A 23,265-nucleotide genomic window follows, 5' to 3' on the forward strand; every position below is an offset into this window, starting at 1 on the left:
AGGTACTAATTTGAAATACAGAGAACCTAATATAAATGCAGTCCTGTACAAAAAAATTTAATTGAGTACGTTTTATATTTTTTATTTTGATATATTATTTTAGTAGCCAACGGTCAGTCTATGAAGCTTAAAGATTTGTGATCCTCTATAATGTATTTGCCTGTACATTTTTACTGAAGGCACTCTATAATTTACTGTCGATAGCTTTTAAATTAAAATGCCAACATTTTTAACATACATTTTGATCTGTTATTTTGTTCCCCATTTAGTGCTAGTGAGAAATGTCAATTTTACGGAGTTGATTACACATCCACTTAGATCTCCGAGTTACAGAATAAGGACATAATGGGCTGCCGCAGCAGTTTCGTTGCTTTGATCGTTCCATAATTTGTAAATAAAGCTTTGTGTGCTTTCAATGTTATTGTCTATAATGGTTTCCACTTCAGTTGCTCAGAATTATCCCCCTGTTATGTTATACACTAGGCACTTAAAAAAGCTTATCGTAAAAAAATGAAGCAGTACCACAATGACAATTATTTTGGAACAAACAGAATTTGACTAAGGGATTTGTCAATAAATATAATTTCCTCTTTTTTTTTTTTTTTTTAACATGGAGTTCTTACCATTTCTAAGACTGCAAAATAACTTCCGCAAGACAATAGCTCGGTAAATTACAGTGTTTTATATCAGCTTTTCTAATTAAGAAAAAGGCTCTCGTAATTTAATCTAGGTGTCCCTCATCCTGTCTGCAATATATCCTTTACCATTAACCCCTTGGGATCTGGCAAAATCTTTGCTCTATGAAGGCTCATAGAAATTTGGAAAACAAATTAATTTAAAATATATATTTTAGGCATGTGAATGGTTACTGATTTTGGTTTTGATACTATACTGTAAAATATATATATATATATATATATATATATATATATACATATATATATATATACAACAAAATGATTATTTTTTAGATTACTCAAAGTAATAATTAAAATGACATAATATTTAAATAGATTAATAAATTAATAGTATATATATATATATATATATATATATATTTGTATTGTTTTACATGTTTTTGTAAGTTACAAATCTGTGTTTAAGGTTTACTGATTATTGTTATTATTGTGTTTTTTTATTATTATTAAACATAAACTACACTAAATATATATTCTAATAACAATAATAATAATAATTATATTAATTTTAGTTTAAACTATAACCTTAACAAATAAACATAGCCGTGCATTTTAAGGCATGGTGACTATGAGAGTAGGATACACTTTTATATACATATATTTTTCTATTATTCTTGAACACATCTACCTTCTAAGCCTTTTTATATGATACAATAATTTCAAAGGGAATATTTTTTACAGTTCCAAAACAGTAAGAAATTATTTATTTATTTCCATCAAATAGATACATTGGCAATGTCACCTGTAATAGAATTTGTGTTATAATTTAGACAAAGAACGTGAAAATTCCTTATATTATCACTTAATATATACCGTACTTTCTTTTTGGCATCTGAGCTTTGCATTAATATTATTCTAATACTATATATCATGCCCAAGATAAAATGGGATTAAGAAGAATATATAGACAAGCCCTAAAGTATTAATTTGTTCACGAAAGGTAGAATTTATTCAGGAGTGTGACAGTTTAAATAATGAATTTACTTTTAAGTGTTGTACATTTATAAACGCTAACCATGAAATCTAAATCTTACAGTCAATATTCATGTGCTTAACCTCAATTTAAATGCAAATGTCTAGCCAAGTTTAAGTGCTCTATTTATAAACTGTGACAGCCTATTTCATTAGTAAGTCATGTACCACCGATAATATTGCTCTAAGATGATATTGCTATAAGATCAGGACTAGAGTTACACATTGAGTAAAAAACTGTTTAAAATTCTACCATGCCATTTTATGAGCACATTCATTAGAAAATATTATTGTGCATATAATATATAAAATAGAAATGATAATGTTTATTTTCTCATTTGTTTATTGTTTATGCGTTTATTCAAGCAAATGAAATTATCCGTAAAAAAAAATATAATAATTATTAAAAAATACATTCTACAGGTTTAACAAAAAAAAAAAAAATTATATCTAAAAATACTTACTGGAACATCCACATACTTGGAAGCAGCTTTGACCTTTAATGAAAAAGGACACTTAAATAAGGTTATTTTATTCTATTTTTTTATCCATAAACGAATAAAGAGTCAATTCATGGATGACATATATGATATAAAAATATGGCACTTTACAGCTGGTTTCATATACAATTGTTCTTTGACTTATTTTTTGTGGCATTTGTGACTTTTTAATAGTATGTTTTCCTAGGCAGATATTAAATATAAAATGCACCACATAAAATGCATTTTTCAGATGGACAGTGTATTTATTCTTTTTAAAACACATCATGCTGTGGATATGTCCTTTTTTACAGCATTTTCCCCAAAAGCTTCTGTATAAGACTTGAAAAATTCATATATAAAATTACATTAAATAAAAATGTCCCCAAAAATGTAAAATGTCCCCACATTAAAAAAGACTAACTAGAGCATTTTACATTTTTTTTTTATATTTTATGATGCCAGAAAAGAACTCTGTATGAAGGAACCCTAAAAATAATTATTTCCTCCGAGCCTTCAGTGAATAATCCTCCTGAAAGTGCTACCTGCTTTGTTGATGGATAGAATTTATGCCTAATAAACTGACTTGTGTTCACTTGAAGTTCCAAAAAACTAATTAGCTATTGTTTCAGGAAATGAGTGAGGGAAAGAGTGTTTCCTTCCACATCGTTACCCAAGAATAATACATTTTTCACAGTACAAGACGTAAAGTTAAACAAATAAATTGTAAGTATCTTTTACACAATTTGTTTTCATACATAATTGTGTGAATACCATTTATCACATATCCATTCACTTACTTATGCTACCTATGAACAGGTTAAATTTCAATCTTGATGCAACTCGGTGTGTTCAGGAAAGGTTCAGATCTCTACATACCCTTTGATCTAGTACAGTGTTAAACATTTAAGGATGTAATGTTTCAAAAGAAAAAAAAAATAATAATAATAAATGAATGAGAAGTTATTCATGAATATTGCAGGAAACATGTCCACTTACTGTAAATGAGAGAAATGAAGAAAATAGAGTCCCTTCATCATATCTGGAAAGTTTAGACAGCACTCCCTCGAGAATTGTCACAAACTATTAATACAAAATATAGAAATTGGAAACTGTAAATAAAAGACAAGATTATCCAATGGCTTACATTTAATACTTTTTTTATTTTTTATTAAGATTAATACAATAGCATAACTGGAAATAAAGTATGAAACATCTGTATCATCTTGTTTATAAAAAAAATATAATAACAACAAAGGCTACTGATAACTCACATATTACTATATATTTGGCTGTCATCAGTTCATGGTCAGATAGTTTGTGGAATGTCTATCAAGATGGACATTATAGAGAAGTTCCCCTGATCAAGGAAGCCCTCTATAAGCTAAAACAGAGAGCTGTTCTAATCAAGCTCCCATGTTCGCGTACTTGAGCCATTACTTGAGCCATTCAACTAAATGGCCTCCATGTAATGTTGATGCCTCTGCTTAAGCAAAGTGCCTGATTTTCAATAGATTTGTCTGGCAAAGTCAGCTTTTTGTCAAGGTGTAAAAGGAGGGCCCATGGCCATCAGCTGATTGCCTTGGTGGCAGCATTTTGAGAGGGATTGTCCTTGATGAAACCACCCCTTTAATACAAGGCATCTAAAGTCCCCCTATGTAATTCTTGCTAAATGGGTGCTTCTTGTTAATTTGTCCTACAAAGCTAAAGAATAACATTACAAAAAATAGTAAGTATGTGACTTATTTGGCACAACTGTGTAGTTTAAAAAAAGAAAATGTCACCTGACCAAAATGGTATGCAGAACTACATGTTTGAATGGCATTTCAGCAGCAGTGCTTAAAAATGGTACAAATTGTTGGTTTTAAATATAGATAAAATTGCATAATCTAAGACTGAATAAATATTGCCCTAGAAAGAAAACCCATCATATGACTACCTTTCTATATATATATATATATATATATATATATATATATATATATACACATATACATGATACAATGCACCTAGTGTGTAATGGGATGCTACATTGGTGAAACCAGACGGAAAATTCCATAAACCACCATAAAGAAAATGACTACTGCACCCCAGTTGGACACCATTTTACCAAACAGGCCATACATGACCTTACAATAAGGATACTGAGAGGGAATTTCAAAAACACACAAGAGAGAAAGACATTTGAAGCTAAAATGATACTGTTTTTTAATTCCAAAAACAGGGGACTCAATGTGGATTTGAGCTTTTTATCTCATTATCAAAATTTCTTATAACCTGTACTGTACTGTATTCTCTTTTGCATCTCACTTTGTCCTGCTTAATTACAGTCTCTCCCCTTCTCCCTCCCTCTCCCTTTTTCTCATCCTTATCTATTTAGTCTATGTTCCTTTGCAGGACAATTTATGGCCCATTTTACTGTGAATTCTCCACATCTATTGTCTTAACCCCTGCATATTTGTGAGATTTAACCTGTGTCTTCTGCTTATGAGCTTAGATTTGCTTTGAACTTGATAAAGGTGATAAAGGGAGGAATCCCAAAAGCTTGTCTCTACAAAATTCTGTTAGTCCAAAAAAAAAAAAAAAAAAAAGGCATTACAAGATACTGCAACATTTTTTGATTTGCATATATATATATATATATATATATATATATATATATATATATGACAGTTTACTTGGCCCAGCTGAAACGCATTACCACTGTGTTTGGGATCAGTATGATACAGATCCTAAATATGGTGGAATACGTGTTAGTGTTCTGCTTGCAACGGCAGCATGCGTTCCATTTCCAATGGAAGCCATGACAAATCTGTTGTATGACAGATATCATTGGCTCCTGTCCTGAAGAACACTATTGACTTCTAATGAGGATTGTTAAATTCTGTTAATATAATATGAGGAAGATGTGAACATGTGAATGCAGACTCCTATCAGCTTTATTTTAAGTTTAGAATTACTGAAATAATTTACCCTTAACATTACTATTACTAGAAATACCAGTTGTTAGCACAATAGCAATGACAATAATGCCACAGTAAATTAAGCTGGGGAACTTTGTTCTGTTCGGTATTATCCTGTTTTGACTACAGCCCTACATGTATACTATTTTTATTCATAACTTGATCTGGTAATAAACTGTTTCAGTAGTTTATTCAGATTTATTTTCAGAATAATTCAAGATTAACATGAGTCAAATTACAATATAATTGAAATTATTATGATAATATAATAAATGCATTTTTTTTTAAATAAAATAATACATTAAAAATTTTACTGATATTAAAAGGATGTTACATTTATTTAAATACTTAAAATCTTCTATTTTGACAAGGACAAAATAACAATTGAAATTGGCCTAAACATATGTGTCATGCACCGGTCATGAAATCTAAGACAGCATTTACCTTTGCCACTAGAAGTGTAATCATTTCTTTAACTGTTTCTTCAATTAGCTCATCAATTTTTGAATGGTACTGGTGCTAAAAAAACGGAGACAGAAAAAGGCAAAATATTAGAACACTGAATACACAATGACACACAAATCATCAGGCTTTTTTTGGGACTCAAAATTCCTACGTTACTTTTTAATTTTAAAAGTATCAGCTGTGAAAATAAGCTGTTAATGAACCTGACTATCCTTTTTGTAGACACCATACACAGTAACACAGAATAAATAAATAATAAGAAAAACATGGCACGTAATGAGTTTTTTAGAAGTCAGATTTTTTTTCCCTTTCGAGTATAATTCGTCCAAAGTGCATCCCCAAAATGATACAATTTTTAAAGGAAAACGTAATTAAAATATATCTCAGAACATTAATTTTCACTTGTTTGCATTAATGTCTGTTTTAGATGCTAATTAAGTCAAAACAATCAGGATGTTGACAGAAGGGAGGAAAAAAAAACTGGAATAAATGCTAATTATACATTGGGGAGTGAGGGGTGACATTACGGTTGAAAATGTTAGACACACTTACCCACTGTTTAGCAAACTTTCAAACGGATGGGAAAAGAAATAATGAGGAAGGTGCGGGAGACATAAAACAAAAATCAATGGAGGTAAAACAAAATGGAGCATGAAAATTAAGCAGAATGAATAAAAAGAACATGCAAATGAAATGTGGTATGAACAATAAAAGGAACATATGATGGAGGCATAATAAAAAAATAAATAAATAAATAAAAATATATATACTCTACTCTATGTAGAGGCCATAACCCCCATACTTTTTGACAAATGACAAAGAGAGCTAAGTCACACCAATCTGTATGATACACATCACATGGATTCTAAATACATACAGTGTGAGCACATATTATAGCTGGAAAATACCAAATTAAACTGACATGTGACACTTATAGAGTGACACTTAAAGGGGTATTCCAGGGGAAAACTTTTTTTTATATATAAACTGGCTCCAGAAAGTTAAACAGATTTGTAATTGTATTACTTCTATTAAAAAAAATCTTAATCCTTTCAATAATTATCAGCTGCTGAAGTTGAGTTGTTGTTTTCTGTCTGGCAACAGTGCTCTTTGCTGACATCTCTGCTTGTCTCGGGAACTGCACAGAGTAGAAGAGGTTTGCTATGGGGATTTGCTTCTAAACTGGGCAGTTCCCAAGACACGTGTCATCAGAGAACACTAAGACAGAAAAGAACAACTCAACTTCAGCAGCTTAAGATTTTTTAATAGAAGTAATTTACAAATCTGTTTCACTTTCTGGAGCCAGTTGATATATATAAAAAAAAGTTTTTCCTGGATAACCCCTTTAAGGTATGTGGTTTTATTATAGGTTTTTATTGTACAGATCTGTTACTTGACGGCTCTAGCTTTTACTATACTTAGGTAAGTAACTGATTTAGTGACAGTTAAATTTTTTTTTTTTCATCTATGTATAGTGAAAATTCTTCTTTGGCTTCACTAGGCTAGAACGTGATGTTGTGTCTATGGTGATGTGACATCATGAGCTTGCCTCATTACTTCATCAAATCAATGCTAGTCACAATGACATTTTATCCATAGTAACTTAAATGAGTTAACATGACCCTATGATGTTATATCAGCATGGATACAAAACTAGCGCCCTTGTTACAACATTGGAATGCAGGACACTGAAGACAAAGTTTGAAGTTAAAGAGGTTATAATATATTAAAATATTTTCCCTATCTATAGATCAGGACCTAAAAAGTTTATTTGTGGGGGTCTGACAGCTGGAAACCTCATGATTATGAGAACAGAGGTGCATGTGCACTTTAACTCCATTCATTTGGGAAACAATTGACCTCTGTTCTAGTTATTATGGGGGTCCTGTAGTATTGGGGTTGAGAACATAATGCAAGTTGTAACCCAAGATGGGTACAAATAAATAGCACAATGCTATATCTATCTATCTATCTATCTATTCATTCATATATATATATATATATATATATATATATATATATATATTCATACTTTTAATGGCAGTCATACCCTATATTGACAGTAAAGTTGCCTTAGAAAGCCCTCAAGTTCTGATGTGCAATAGTAGACATAGGCATATGTATATTGTGTTAAAATGAAGAAATTAAATAGAAACCATTGGGCTTTTGTGATTAGTAACTGTGTCTGGTACTTCATTTATATTATTCTCACTTTAAAGTTAAGCCCTAATGGGCATATACTTAAATGTTATGTAGTTTTGAAGGGACCTAAGTTAAAAAAAAAAAAAAAAATCTACACTTTATGACCACCATTACAGTTCCGCAAATGCTGTACAATTATTCGTTGGACAATCTTATACTCATAGGCCCTGATTTACTAATGTAAACCCAACATGTTATGTGGGGTCGTAGGCCAGAATTCTGTCTCATTGCATCAGAAATGAAAAAAACCCAACCAACTCTCCATTTTATTCAGAAAACCCATCAGGAAAATGGGGCTTGGTCACAGAATAGGGGCGTGTCCCCGACTTTTTAACAAAAAAACTACATATTTACTCAGGTTTCCACAGAAAATGTGGTGGATTTTAGCTGAGGAAAACCCTTCAGATCAGAACATGTGTTAAAAAAGCTAAATGTAGGGAAAAGTGCAAAATGTAGGGAAACCTTAGTAAATAGTGTGGAAAAAAATTGTAGAGAATTAAAACCCACAAAGAAAACTACACTCTACTTTTAGTAAATCAGGGCCATAGCCTTGTACTCATTACAGATGTGTGCTTCATTACTTTTCTTCTTGCCTGACAAATCTTGAGCCGAGTGGTGCGAGATGACCAGTTTTGAAAAAGCAATGTGAGTTACAATGTGCTATTTGAGATGCTTATGCTATACAAAGTCACCCATTGGTTAAGATGTAGATTGTAGCCTGTCTTGCGTTTTGCTGAATGCCGGGATATTTTCTAAAAGATGGGATGTAATAGAGGACACATCAGTACTAAAGTTCATAAAGTGAGGATTTCTTTCTTAGAATAACTCCTCTTCAAAACTACCTTACATTCAAGAATATCCCGAGTAGACTTCCACTCTAAAGGGGTAATAATGTATGTAAACAGCTAGGTACAGTTACCAATCGCATAAGCCATCAGTTTCTACTGGATTTTTTTTTATTTCAATACCAGAAAGAGTGACATCAATATACATGTGGCTGTGTCTGGTACTGCATATCATTTCATTAACCCCATATTATTTATTACATTTTATCAAAGTCAATAGGCTTGCCTCATGTAAATATTGGCCTACATATCTGCCAGTATCCCTATGGATATCATAGAGGAGCTGCTGCATTTTTCAGATGTAGGCATAGCTTAATCTTCATTTACACAGCTTTCATTATGTTTTGCTACTTTTGCACAATGAGAATGCTCTCTCTCTTTATATATATATATATATATATATATATATATATATATATATACACATATACAGTCATGGCCGTAAATGTTGGCACCCCGAAAATTTTTCAAGAAAAGGAAGAATTTCTCACAGAAAAGGATTGCAGTAACACGTTTTGCTATACACATGTTTATTCCCTTTGTGTGTATTGGAACTAAACAAAAAAAGGGAGGAAAAAAGCTAATTGGACATAATGTCTCACCAAACTCCAAAAATGGGCTGGACAAAATTATTGGCACCCTTAACTTAATATTTGGTTGCACCCCCTTTGGAAAAAATAATTGAAATCAGTGGCTTCCTATAACCATCAATAAGCTTCTTACACCTCTCAGCCAGAATGTTGGACCACTCTTCCTTTGCAGACTGCTCCAGGCCTCTCTTGTTGTAAGGGTGCCTTTTCTCAAAAGCAATTTTAAGATCTCTCCACAGGTGTTCAATGGGATTTAGATCTTGACTCATTGCTGGCCACTTCAGAACTCTCTAGCGCTTTGTTGCCATCCATTTCTGGGTGCTTTTTGATGTATGTTTGGGGTCATTGTCCTGGTGGAAGATCCAAGATCTTGGACATGAACCCAGCTTTTTGACACTGGACTGTACATTGTCACCCAAAATCTGATGGTAATCCTCAGATTTCATTATGCCTTGCACACATTCAAGGCACCCAGTGACAGAGGCAGCAAAACAACCTCAAAACATCATTGAACCTCCCCTATTTTTCACTGTAGGTACTGTGTTCTTTTCTTTGTAGGCCTCATTCGGTTTTCGTTAAATAGTAGAATGATGTGCTTTACCAAAAAGCTCTATCTTGGTCTCATCTGTCCACAAGACGTTTTCCCAGAAGGATTTTGGCTTACTCAAATTCATTTTGGCAAAATGTAGTCTCCTGCGATAGCGTTTCATTTAATTTAAATGTCGACGGGTAATTCACGCTGACACTGAGGCTCCCTGAGCCTGCAGGACAGCTTGAATATCTTTGGAACTTGTTTGGGGCTGCTTATCCACCATCTGGACTATCCTGCATTGACACCTTTCATACATTTTTCTCTTCCGTCCATGCCCAGGGTGATTAGCTACAGTGCCATGGGTTGCAAACTTCTTGATAATGTTGCACACTGTGGACAAAGGCAAATCTAGATCTCTGGAGATGGACTTGTAACCTTGAGATTGTTGATATTTTTCCACAATTTTGATTCTCAAGTCCTCAGACAGTTCTCTTCTCCTCTTTCTGTTGTCCATACTTAGTGTGGCCAACACAGAGACACAATGCAAAGACTACGTGAACTTCTCACCTTTTTATCCGCTTTCAGGTGGGATTTTTATATTGTCCACACCTGTTACTTGCCCCAGGTGAGTTTAAAGGAGCATCACATACTTGAAGCTATCTTATTTATCTACAATTTTGAAAGGGTGCCAATAAATTTGTCCAGCCCATTTTTGGAGTTTGTTGTGACATTATGTCCAATTAGCTTTTTTCCCTCCCTTTTTTGGTTTATTTCCAATACACACAAAGGATATAAACATGTGTATAGCAAAACATGTGTTACTGCAATCCTTTCTGTGAGAAATACTTCATTTTCTTGAAACATTTCAGGGGTGACAACATTTACGGCCATGACTATACATATATTTAGTTATTTTTTTTCCTTGTGCTCTTATATTCCAAGAGTCATAGCATTTGTAACATTTCATCACTGTAGCTTTATAACAGGTTATTTTTTTTGCAGGATGTCTTATAGTTTTCATTGCTAGCATTTTTGATTATATATTACATTTTGATGACTGTTTATTTCTGCTTATATGAGGTGGGATCAACAGTAAAAGCAGTCTGGTATAGTCTGTTTATAAAAATGAATTATACCTCAAAAACCTTTATACATTTTGAGGGAGATTTATCAAAACTTGAGCAGAGGAAACTTGCCCAGTTGCCCATAGCAGCCAATCAAATTGCTTCTTTCGTTTTGCACAGGCCCTTTTAAACATGAAAGAAGTGATCTGATTGGTGGCTATGGGCAACTTTTTCTCTGCACAGGTTTTGATAACTCTCCCCTTATAAGTTTACAATGTATTCTTTCACAAAAGAGAATGTTTTCCTAGGACACAGATACTTTTACTGAACACAATGGAAAAAAAATGTGTATGGCATCTAAACAGGTGACCGACATAGTCCATTAATTAACTAGTAATGCATAATTCTCACTTCCTGTGATATGTACATATGAAAAGTTTATTTTTATTTTAGCTTTTACAAACAACCTGTCATGGCTAACTGTGGTGTAAAAAATGCCAATAATATATTCAAGAAAAACACAATAATTAGGAATTTCAGAACTGAAATAATTATAATGATATAAACAACAGGTGGTATTGCAGTGTGTTTGTAACTGGCTGTTTGGAAGCCATATGAACTAAGAAGGGGAGCTATTTCCCGAGAGTGGAGATGTGTAAATCGGCGACGAGGAGACCCGCAAAATACACCATATCGTAAATTCTAAAGCTCCAGGCAGCTTCCTAGGACTGAGCCACATCTCGCTGCCATGTCAAGTGCAGCAGGTTTAGCAAAGCACTCGCTTGTTAACATACAGTTGATAAATTATGGGTTTTAGCAAAATGATAATGACTAGACTTGTGCAAAATAATACAGCGTGAAATGTATTGACAGGCATATCATGCAGATGATTTTCAATTAAATCCTTTCCCTGGGAATTTATGTGAAAAAAAGAACTAACTAACTAACGCAACAGACATCCATTATCTGTGGCTTCAAAGGCAGAAAAACTTGGCTACTTCTATGAAATGAGAAATTTCTTGATCTTTGCCTATTGATGCAATTATGTGCCTCCTGATCATTGTCTGGAAAAATCTCTATATAACTACCTGTACGTTACGTAAAATTTCAATAAAAATTTTAATCGTTGTGAAACTAACAAGAATCCCCAATATATAATTACAAACTTAACCTAAAATAAAAAGTAACTTTTTTTTAAAACATATATATATATATATATATATATATATATATATATATATATATATCTTGTTTTATTAACACCTCTTATTTTTTATTGTTTATTAACAGAATACCGTATATACTCGAGTATAAGCCGAGTTTTTCAGCACGATTTTTCGTGCTGAAAACACCCCCCTCGGCTTATACTCGAGTGAACTCCCCCACCCGCAGTGGTCTTCAACCTGCGGACTTCCAGAGGTTTCAAAACTACAACTCCCAGCAAGCCAGGGCAGCCATCGGCTGTCCGGGCTTGCTGGGAGTTGTAGTTTTGAAACCTCCGGAGGTCCGCAGGTTGAAGACCACTGCGGCCTTCAACATCATCCAGCCCCCTCTCACCCCCTTTAGTTCTGAGTACTCACCTCCGCTCGGCGCTGGTCCGGTCCTGCAGGACTGTCCGGTGAGGAGGTGGTCCGGTGGGATAGTGGTTCCGGGCTGCTATCTTCACCGGGGAGGCCTCTTCTAAGCGCTTCGGGCCCGGCCTCAGAATAGTCACGTTGCCTTGACAACGACGCAGATGCGTCGTTGTCAAGGCAACGGCTCTATTCCGGGCCGGAAGCGCGGAGAAGAGGCGCCCCCGGTGAAGATAGCAGCCCGGACCACCTCCTCACCGGACCACCTCCTTACCGGACAGCCCTGCAGGACCGGACCAGCGCCGAGCGGAGGTGAGTACTCAGAACTAAAGGGGGTGAGAGGGGGCTGGATGATGTTGAAGGCCGCAGTGGTCTTCAACCTGCGGACCTCCGGAGGTTTCAAAACTACAACTCCCAGCAAGCCCGGACAGCCGATGGCTGCCCGGGCTTGCTGGGAGTTGTAGTTTTGAAACCTCTGGAGGTCCGCATGTTGAAGGCCGCAGTGGTCTTCAACCTGCGGACCTCCGGAGGTTTCAAAACTACAACTCCCAGCAAGCCCGGACAGCCGATGGCTGCCCGGGCTTGCTGGGAGTTGTAGTTTTGAAACCTCTGGAGGTCCGCAGGTTGAAGACCACTGAGGGCGAATGATGAGAAGAGGATGATGAAGGGGGGGGGGGGGTGTGGGGATGATGAAGGGGGGTGGGGATGATGAAGGGGGGGGGGGTGTGGGATGATTACAAGGGGATGATGAAGGGGGGATGTGTGGGATGATAAGGGGATGTGTGGGATGATGACAAGGGGATGATGAAGGGGGGATGTGTGGGATGATAAGGGGATGTGTGGGATGATGACAAGGGGATGATGAAGGGGGGATGTGTTGGATGATGACAAGGGGATGATGAGGATGTTAATGACGGGTCTGGATGATGACAGGGGGGGATGAGGTATTTCCCACCCTAGGCTTATACTCGAGTCAATAACTTTTCCTGGGATTTTGGGTTGAAATTAGGGGTCTCGGCTTATACTCGGGTCGGCTTATACTCGAGTATATACGGTACTTCAGGAATAATAACAAATGATCTACATGTTTTTGTCTACGATGTTTAGGGGTTAAAACCATAGCACAATATGTTATGATGAATATATCAATAGGAAGTATTTTAAAAAATAGTATTTCACTGTTTTGGTTTAATGCAAAACTAAAAAAAAATGTAATATAGGGTAGAAGGGAAATAGGGGAGAGTCACATTTTAAAGAAGAGGTCCAACTTTTTTAGATAAAAGACTACATTTTTCCAAAGTAAAAATGAAAATACAATAAAATACAAGGAAAAAAAACTTTACTTAATTGGACAAATAGCATTAAAAATATATACTGCTTTATATAGTATTTAAAAATTATCTAATAAAACAGAGATGACTACATTAAGATATAGATAGAATGACAGATACAGATAGATAAGCAAATGTTCAGTTGATGTTAGTGTCGTGTATCTTAAAATATGATCTTGATCTATAAGTGAGGAGACAGAGATACAGTACTCAGCCTGCTGTCAGCTGCCAATGATACAATTCCTGCCCTGGTGCCAGGTTTCCATAATGGCATAACACCCCTGGCGGTTTTAGTGTAGATGGTATCTGTAGTGTCCAATGTCTGGGTAGCGACAAGCTTTGTGGGGATTCTGAGCTGTGAGGATCACTGTTTAGTGAATGTCCTTTGGTGATTTGACACATTGATACTATTGTTAGCATATAATAGACATTTCTAGTCACTAAATGCCAACATGTTTAACACAAGGTTTATGGTAGTAGTCTGTGTATTGCAAATGTCAAATGGTGTAACAAACATTTCAATGTCTTTCAAAGTCTTTATATATTGGATGAATTCATATACATTGTTTAAAGAAAAAAATCTGTTGATTTCTGTTCATCTGTTGCATAGTTCTACCTGTCTGTATATAAAAAGGGTGACAACAAACATGGCTGTCATTATAGCTCAGCCTTGTCACCCAACAATAGTGTAAATAGTAACCATGGAACTCCATAGACTGGAAAAGGCTTAACCCCTTAAGGACCAGGCCAATTTTGGCCTTGAAGGGGTACTCCAGTGTAAAAAACAAATTTGCTAATCAACTGGTGCCAGAAAGTAAACCAGATTTGTAAATCACTTCCAGTATTTATCAGATGCTGTACACTACAAAGGAAGTTCTTCTCTGTTTGAATTTATTTTCTATCTGACCACAGTGCTCTCTGCTGATGCCTCTGTTCATTTGAGGAATTGTCCAGAGCAGGAGCAAATTCCCATAGCAAACCTATCCTGCTCTGGATAGTTCCTGACATGGACAGAGGTGTCATCAGAGAGCACTGTGGTCAGACAAAAAAGAATTTCAAACAGAAAAGAACTTCCTCTATAGTACACAGCAGTTAAGTACTGAAAGGATTAAGATTTTTAAATAGAAGTAATTACAAATCTGTTTAACTTTCTTCCACTAGATGATAAAAAAAAATAAAAAAAAATGTTTTTCACCAGAGTACCCCTTTAAGGCCAAAATTGGGCTGGACCTTAACCCCTTAAGGACTCAGGGTTTTTTCATTTTTGCACTTTCATCTTTTCCTCCTTGCCTTTTAAAAATCATAACCCTTTCAATTTTACACCTAAAATTCCATATTATGGCTTTTGTTTTGAATTACTAATTCTACTTTGTAATGACATCAGTCATTTAACCAAAAAATCCATGGCGGAATTTTTTTCTTGTGCTACAAAATGTAAGAAAAGATGCCATTTTGTAACTTTTGGGGGCTTACATTTCTAGGCAGTGCATTTTTCGGTAAAAATGACACCTTATCTTTATTCTGTAGGTCCATACAGTTAAAATGATACTCTACTTATATAGGTTTGATTTTGTTGTACTTCTGGAAAAAATCCTAACTACATGCATGAAAATGTATACGTTTAAAATTGTCATCTTTTGACCCCTATAACTTTTTTATTCATACGGGGCTGAGGGCTCATTTTTTGCATCGTGATCTGAAGTTTTTAGAGGTACAATTTTTGTATTGATCTGACTTTTTAAATTTTTCATGATATAAAAAGTGACAAAAAATACACCATTTTGGACTTTGGCATTTTTTTGTACGCCATTGACCGTGCAGTTTAACAATATACCACATGTTTATTTTTATTTGCACAGTTTTTTTTTAATGGGAAAAGGGGGGTGATTCTTACTTGTATTAGGGAAGGGGTTAATTAATTGTATTGATCTGACTTTTTAAATTTTTCATGATATAAAAAGTGACAAAAAATACACCATTTTGGACTTTGGCATTTTTTTGTACGCCATTGACCGTGCAGTTTAACAATATACCACATGTTTATTTTTATTTGCACAGTTTTTTTTTAATGGGAAAAGGGGGGTGATTCTTACTTGTATTAGGGAAGGGGTTAATTGATCTTTATTAACTTTTTTTCACACTTTATTTTTTTTTGCAATGTCACAGCCCCCTCTAGTGGCTATAACACTGGACATACTGATCTTCTACACAGATCACTGCCATGCATTAACACGGCAATGATCAGTGTCATCGGCGGTCGATTTCTCAAGCCTGGATTTCCGGCTAGGAGCAATCAATCGCCGATTGGACGCGCCAGAGGCAGGTAACGGACCCTTCGCTCGCGTTCGAGCTGATTGGGACATCACCAACGGCTGTCCGGGCATGCTGGGAGTTGTAGTTTTGCAACATCTGGAGGTCCGCAGGTTGAAGATCTCTGTTGGGTTCAGAATCTTTTTTTTCTAGATTTTGCACCTTTAAAATTGGGTGCGTCTTATATGCTGGTGCGTCCTATAGGGTGAAAAATACATCGATTTTATCTACGGGTCATTATAACAGATCTTTAAAACAGAGAATTGTATAGTGTGAAAGCAGCCTAACACTGTGGGTGCTGACAGAAAAATGCAACTCATCTTTATTCCCCTAATTATGAGATATAGAAATATCCCATGTGTGGCCCTTGTGTGCTACATGACTCACACACAGGCCTCATACATGACGGGGAACCATGTAGATTTTGTGTCTTCCTTTTATTTAGGATATTTTGTAAACATCTTAACAAGATGCAGAGGCCTTTGGGTTCCAAAATATTTTTGCAAAACAACTTGATGTTTTCATTGGTACCATTTTGGGGTACTTGTGACTCTGATCGCTTGTTATTCCATATTTTATGAGGTGGTAAGACTAAAAATGGCAGTCAGTTCTGCCATTGTTTTTTATTACATTTTTTACAGTCATTCTTCATGCAGCATAAATTACATGTTATTTTTTGTCTGCCTTTCGATACGATTTATGGTTTAGCACATTTACATCACAAAAAGTGTTTTTTTTTTTTTTGTAAAATAAAAATTTTTAAGCATCACTATATTCTGAGAGCTGTAACTTTTATTTTTTGCTGGATTGATAGTATGAGTAGAGTATGTCTGACATTTTGATCACTTTTTATTAAAGTTTTAGTATGACAAGATTACCAAAAAGCAGTAATTTTGGTGAGATTATTATTATTATCTTTCTATAGTGTTCAACATACGGTATCAATGGCATGGTAATTTTATTCTGCAGGTCGGCATGATTATAGTGATATCTCAGTTATGTACTTTATTTGATGGTTTATTACTGTTATACTATAAAAACAATTTTTGATTATGAAAAATAAAAAAAATCTTGTTTTTCTGAGAGCTATATTTGTTATATTTTTATACCAAAAATGTTGTATGATGACATATTTATTCCAGGAGGAGTTGAAATTTTTAGTGGCACCATTTTGTAGTACATCTGATATTTTGATCACTTTTTTTTGTTTTACGGAAGCGGCATTGATTTAAAGCTGTAAATTTGGCAAGATTTTTACTAAATTATTTTTACGGCGTTCATCGTGCGGGTAGAAACGTGATAGTTTTATTGGGTGGGTTGTTACAGACACGGCGATACCAAATATGTGTATATAATTGTTTGGGTGGGGGAAAGGGAAGTTGTTTACGTTTATTTGTTATTTCTATTTATTGTTTATTTTTTAATTATTTACTGTATTTATTTTTTTACTTTATTTAATTTTCTTTTTTACTGTCTCACTTGACACATATAATACATTGCAGTATAGATCTGTAATGCAATGTATTATCCATGTCAGTGTTACACTGACATCTGTCAGTGTTACACTGACAGCCATAGCCTTGGACAGAGCCTAATTGGCATCCGTAGCCAGATTACCAGAGGTCGTACGGAGGTCTCTGGTTGGCATAGTTACTGACATGGCTTCTGACATTCGCGGCAGGTTCCCGACAATATGTGATCGCTGGCTCCATCTGCCAATCAAAGCCCACACACCCACGGCACCGTGAATGTCAATGGACATAGATATACGTCCATTTGGGGAAAGGCACCGTTAAAATGGACGTATCTAAACATCCATATGTGGGAAGGGGTTAAGGTTACTTTGGTCTTCACTGTCTCCAAGGTCTTTTCAACTTCTCCTTGGTCTCACATTGAACCTACTTTCACCTTTCCATAATTCACAATTATCACAAGTCTTGGTCAGGAGAATCCTTCATGATGGCCCAGGCCAGATGGTGATAAAAGAAAAACTGAGCAACTCCAATCAGAGAAGACGTCACGTGTGGTTCACTTAGAAAAGATCCTGTCAGTTTTAATCTATGATCAGATATACTCTCTGCCAGAGCTCTTGTGTACAGCTGTGGTCAGAATGTAGGGACATTGGCAAATTGTTATGTTTTTTTTTACAGCATCAAAAATAGGGTATATTACAGCACAGTGTTTTACTGCATCCTACTCTGCTACAATCTAATTAGAAATATATAATAAGAAAATAAAATTGGGGTGGAAATGGGGGATGGCTCTCGCGGTCAACTCAGGGACTGACTCTCGGGGCACGAGCTGTGCAAGAGTTGGGCTCCAAAATTTCTGATGGCAGCCCTGCGGTCTACTCTGGGAGCTGGAGACTGTCATGGAGGATGTGTAAGTGCAGTACTCAAGAGGGTCATTCAGAGTCAGATTGTTAGGAGAGTCTTTACTTACTGCCCAAAAAGGTTCTGAGCAGGTATAGGAACTGCTCAATAATGTGACCTCACGTCCATAAAAATAAATATCCAGTGTGGTAACTAAACCTAGGCCCTGTTTAGCAATGTTATAAAGTTGATGCCAGTTATTTTACATTATCACAACCTTTTTTTCCTGTTTTGCAGTCCAATTTCCTGTTTTGATACAATTGTCCTGATTTATTTATGTGCGACATAAAAACTAAAGAATAACCAATCAAAGCTCAGCTTTCCCTTTATCAAACCATGTTAAGATAGGAAAGTTGAGCTGTGATTGGTTACTGTGGACATGATTTCTACTCAATTTAAGGTCATATTTGTACACTGTGTGAACATAGCCTGGTAGGACACTGCCACTAGGGAACTACACTGCTAGCTAAATGAAAAATACCAGCATAAAATAGGTATAAAAGGGATTAAGTTTTTTATCTAATAATAATGTGCTCTATGCAAGTGTATTTGAAAGTGCTCATCACTGCACACACTGTTAAACAAAAGGCCATAATTCCAACATTTTCCATAGACTTTCATAGACCACGTTATCACATAAAAATGCACCTGTTTGTAATACGATACGTGAACCCTGCCCAGTACTGTACTATTATTTTATTCCCTTGACTAGCAGACATCATGATAGTCTCTGCGCTCCTTATTTTTATATGGAAAAGACATCACCGCTTTCTCAGAATGCAGGCTGCCAACAATGGTATTCCACTCACAGTGCCTGCAGCTTCTTGGCTCTATTAGCAAACTCATTGCTTTTTGCAAATTGAGTAATTCCTAAAAGAATTTTATATCATTATACTAAAGGTAATTCAATTTCCTAGCATAATACATAACAATGACTCAAAAGAGAAACTTACTTTGCACTTTCCCATATGGGATCATACTTTAGAACAGTGCTAAGAGATTTTTTTTCCCTCAACATAAAAACTTTCCAGCGCTCAAATGTAATGAGATGCAAATTCTATTCCATATAATGCAAAACAAATTTTAAGTCTTGTGGGTGATATTAAACAATCTGTTTTCATCAGTTCAATTACATTGATAAAAGTTATATTGTCAGTATGTTTTCTCGAGTTTGTAGTAGGTACAAATATAACAAATGCCGAAGCATTTCATTACTGTGAGTGTCTTAATATATGGGTTCAATTAAAAATTTGGATCTGGTCATAATTCCACTTTAGAGATCCAGCAGAAATAACTTATGGTCATTGTAAATGCAGCATAACAATGGATGTTATTATTTTTATTCAGTATACCACCTAATACTTCAACATCTGCTGAAGGGTATGCAATGTCATGGGTGTTCAGACCTGTGGATTAACTCAACACCTGACAACCACAAACGTATTAAGAGACTGTAGAATGGGACCCTTCAAAAAGTTTTGTCAGTAAGCAAACAGACGCAAACAGGCAGGTCTCACAGTTTAATAGTCTTGGGTTTATTGTGACAATTCACATACAACAACAAGTTCCACTTGCAACATGCACTATAACAGAAATGTCCTTCACTTCAGGTTTTTTACATATCCATAAACTTCTGGGTTTCTCATCCACAACTTGGCATGTGCAATGTATTTGTATCCAAAATACCATTAACAAGCTGATCTGCTTGAGAGAAACTCCTCTCTGCTGCTCTCTGAAAGTGCTTACACACCTGGGAGATCAGGTTCAGGACTCCAACACACACACACCAGAACTGGAGAATGGGTGTGACTTTATCTTCTGAACCTTCAGTCACTCCCAAAACCCGGACACAAACTCCAGACTAATGTCACTGAGGCAAGGAGCCTCAGTGATACATACCTCCTATCCACCATTTACCTGCTACTTGCTAACATATCCCCCTTCTCCCCTACACAAAGCTGAGGGGCTTGGCACCTACCCCAGCTAAACAGTAGACTCTGGACAGGGCATTAACATTAATATGATATTTACCTGATCTATGTCCTATTAAAGAATCAAAGCCCTCTACTTTATCGGCTTGAGGCTTAAAGGGGTACGCCGCCCCTAGACATCTTATTATCTTGGATAGGGGATATATGACTGATCGTGGGGGTCCCACTGCTGATATAACTGCCCTGGTTTACTTTTCCCTGGCTGATGCACTTTGTAATTCACTTTCCCAACCTTTTCCAGAATCTCAAAAACGCACATGCCACTTAGCCAAAAACTTGCTTTCTATGGTTGGCACTAGGATTAGAACCTAGGATTAAAACTTGCTTTTCTATGGTTGGCACTAGGATTAGAACCTGGTTACCTAATTCTAGTGGAAAAATTGCACACATTTCTTTGGGCCGGTGGGGATCTCTGCAGGTGTTCCTTGCCTATTGGCAACACTTTGATAATTCTTTCCTGCATTTGTGTGATAATTATTTCCTGCATTTGATCAATTACCCTTTTTTAAGGGGCAACCTCCTACTTCCAAGTCTTCATAGCCAAATCAAGCAAGCCACAAGAGTGTCTACCGTACAACAATTCAACCCTGTAGAGGCATGGGGTACTTCCCAGACTGAGAACAACAAATACGGTAACAGACAGCCCTAATGTTTACCATCTTTGTCAACAACTTTTTTCAACATGGATTTCATGGATTTTTTTTAAACCTCTTCACCAGCCTATCAGGTTATGGTTGGTATGCAGAAGTTCTTTATTGTTTAATTTTTATTATTTTACACAGTTTCTTAACCACCTTGGACATAAATAGGGTACCTTGGTCTATTAAGATTTCTTTGGGAAGACCCTAACGGCCTCATTATATCCTGTTAAATGGCACCTCAATGACAGGGAGAGGCACCAAAGGGCTCCTGAAGTGAGACACTGGAGCATTTAACTGGCAGGTAGTTAACGTTTTACAGCAGTTTTCAATTTATTTATAGCAACCTGGCCAATAGAACTTCTAAAGATACACTCTCTAGTCTGATCTGTAGATAAAAGTTCCCCTAACACATGAAAAAAAGCTATTTTTAACATCAGTCTCCTAAAGAGCCCTGGGACCGCTAACTGTTTCACTACTTTATTGTTGGCGTTGGTAACCTGTATGTGATTCAAAATAAGGATATCTGTTATCGACTCCTGGCTCTTAGGCTAAGTTTCCACTTTGTTCTTTTTTTTGGCAGTTTTTAGAAAACTGCCACTGCAGTTTTTGAGCCAAAGTCAGAAGTGGATCCATAAGGGAGGAGAAATGTAAGTCCTTCCTTTATATGTCCTGTTCCTTTTGAATACACTTCTGGCTTTGGCTCAAAAACTGCAGTGGCAGTATTCCGAAAACTGCCAGAAAAAAAAAAAAAAACAAGTAGAAATTTAGCCTTAGGGGTACACCATTAAGAACAGCCACATTTTCCCAGACACTTTAAGTGTGGGGTCTTGTAATTAAGCCAGGTCAGACTAGTCTCAGCCTCGTCTCCTGAAAGAATGGTTTGGGGAAAATTATAAGGCACATCAGTTATTTCCCTACTATTTTAGTGGGCCGACTATTATTGATAGACAGAATAATGGATCTTTAATTTAATGGGTTCCAGAAATGCAGCAGAATACAACCCTATTTGGAATTACTTGTCAAGGAGCACCTTTTTTTTTTTTTTTTACATCATTGTATAACCTCTGTTCCCCTGATTCTAACTGTGCTTTTCCTTTTTTTTTTTTTTTTTTGTCCCTGAGATAAAGAGATTTTACTATTTGGTTGACTATCTGTACTTTCACTAAACTGTTAGATAGGCAGGAGCATACCTGCAAAATACTAGGTTACTAGGAGTAGGGGGTGCCTTGCATTCACACCCCATGTGCCTGGTATGGAGGTAGTAGTTACGCTGATCACTTGCCCCTATAATCCATTTGTTATGCACTGATCATAAAAAACAATAAGGACAACAGCAATGATAATGAAACTGTATGCAAAAGTTAACACAGTGGGATTATGATATGTATCTTTTATGACATCACCCATTTTAATATCAATACTAGTTTTATGTTATCCACATGACGACAAGCACTGCATATATATATATATATATATATATATATATATATATATATATATATTAATTTTGTGGAGCTACCATCTGGGCTTTAAAGAGGCACTGTCATTGTTAAAAACTTTTCATATATTGCAGGACTCATTATAATATGACATTTCACAATATACACCTGTTAGATTTTTTTTTTATTTTCACCTGAAATTCAAGCTCAAAATAGCCACCACTAGGGGTCGTCTGTCTTTTAGCCAGACAGACTAGTCTAAATTTTACAGCATACTGGATACCGGCCGTAAAGCATACCGGTATCCAGTATAGGAGATTTCTATTGTGTATGCAAAACTACAGATAAAGGATGTGTGGACATGCTGGGAGCTGTAGTTTTAAAACAGCTGGAGGCAACACTGCTCTAACACAGTTATTTACAAACATTGCAGCTTCAGTTGTTACTGAACTACAACTCCCAGTATGCTGAAATAGTCAAAGCTTTCTCGGACTCCTGAATGACAAAGAAGTTGATTAGACATTCAGGAGTCTGTGAAAGATGAATGACACACATAGTGACAGCTATGCTGATTAGCATCCAGCTTTACTAGGAGAAGATAAAACAGATAGAACATGTATTTATAAAAATGCTGTACTTTTATCTAAGAAATCCTTGCACTAATTTTATAAAGATCTATTCTTATATTTATAAATTTTATCCTGTTATGAATTCGCCATAATGTCTTCTGATTACGGCAGGCAAGCTCCAAGTATCTTTCTCTGACACATGACACAGCATAAAACCAGAGAGGAAAGGGT

The 23,265-nt window shown here is 35.7% G+C and overlaps 1 protein-coding gene across 11 annotated transcripts in view; it reads right to left on the reverse strand.

The window, feature by feature from the left end:
* The window catches only part of CADPS (calcium dependent secretion activator), a 560,269-nt gene that overhangs the window by 63,428 nt on the left and 473,576 nt on the right, over window positions 1-23,265 (reverse strand). For 8 of the 11 annotated variants that reach the window (XM_056524520.1, XM_056524517.1, XM_056524516.1 and 5 more), the window contains 3 exons: window positions 5,557-5,631; window positions 3,149-3,232; window positions 2,135-2,167 (listed from right to left, as the gene is read on the reverse strand). In XM_056524520.1, coding sequence (XP_056380495.1) covers window positions 2,135-2,167; window positions 3,149-3,232; window positions 5,557-5,631 — 192 coding nt within the window. Of the gene's footprint in view, window positions 1-2,134; window positions 2,186-3,148; window positions 3,233-5,556; window positions 5,632-6,129; window positions 6,145-23,265 lie in introns of all 11 variants that reach the window. The other 3 variants (XM_056524510.1, XM_056524513.1, XM_056524514.1) reach the window with 2 other exon arrangements.

The sequence above is a fragment of the Hyla sarda genome, chromosome 6, assembly GCF_029499605.1.
Source record: "Hyla sarda isolate aHylSar1 chromosome 6, aHylSar1.hap1, whole genome shotgun sequence".
NCBI lineage: Eukaryota > Metazoa > Chordata > Amphibia > Anura > Hylidae > Hyla > Hyla sarda.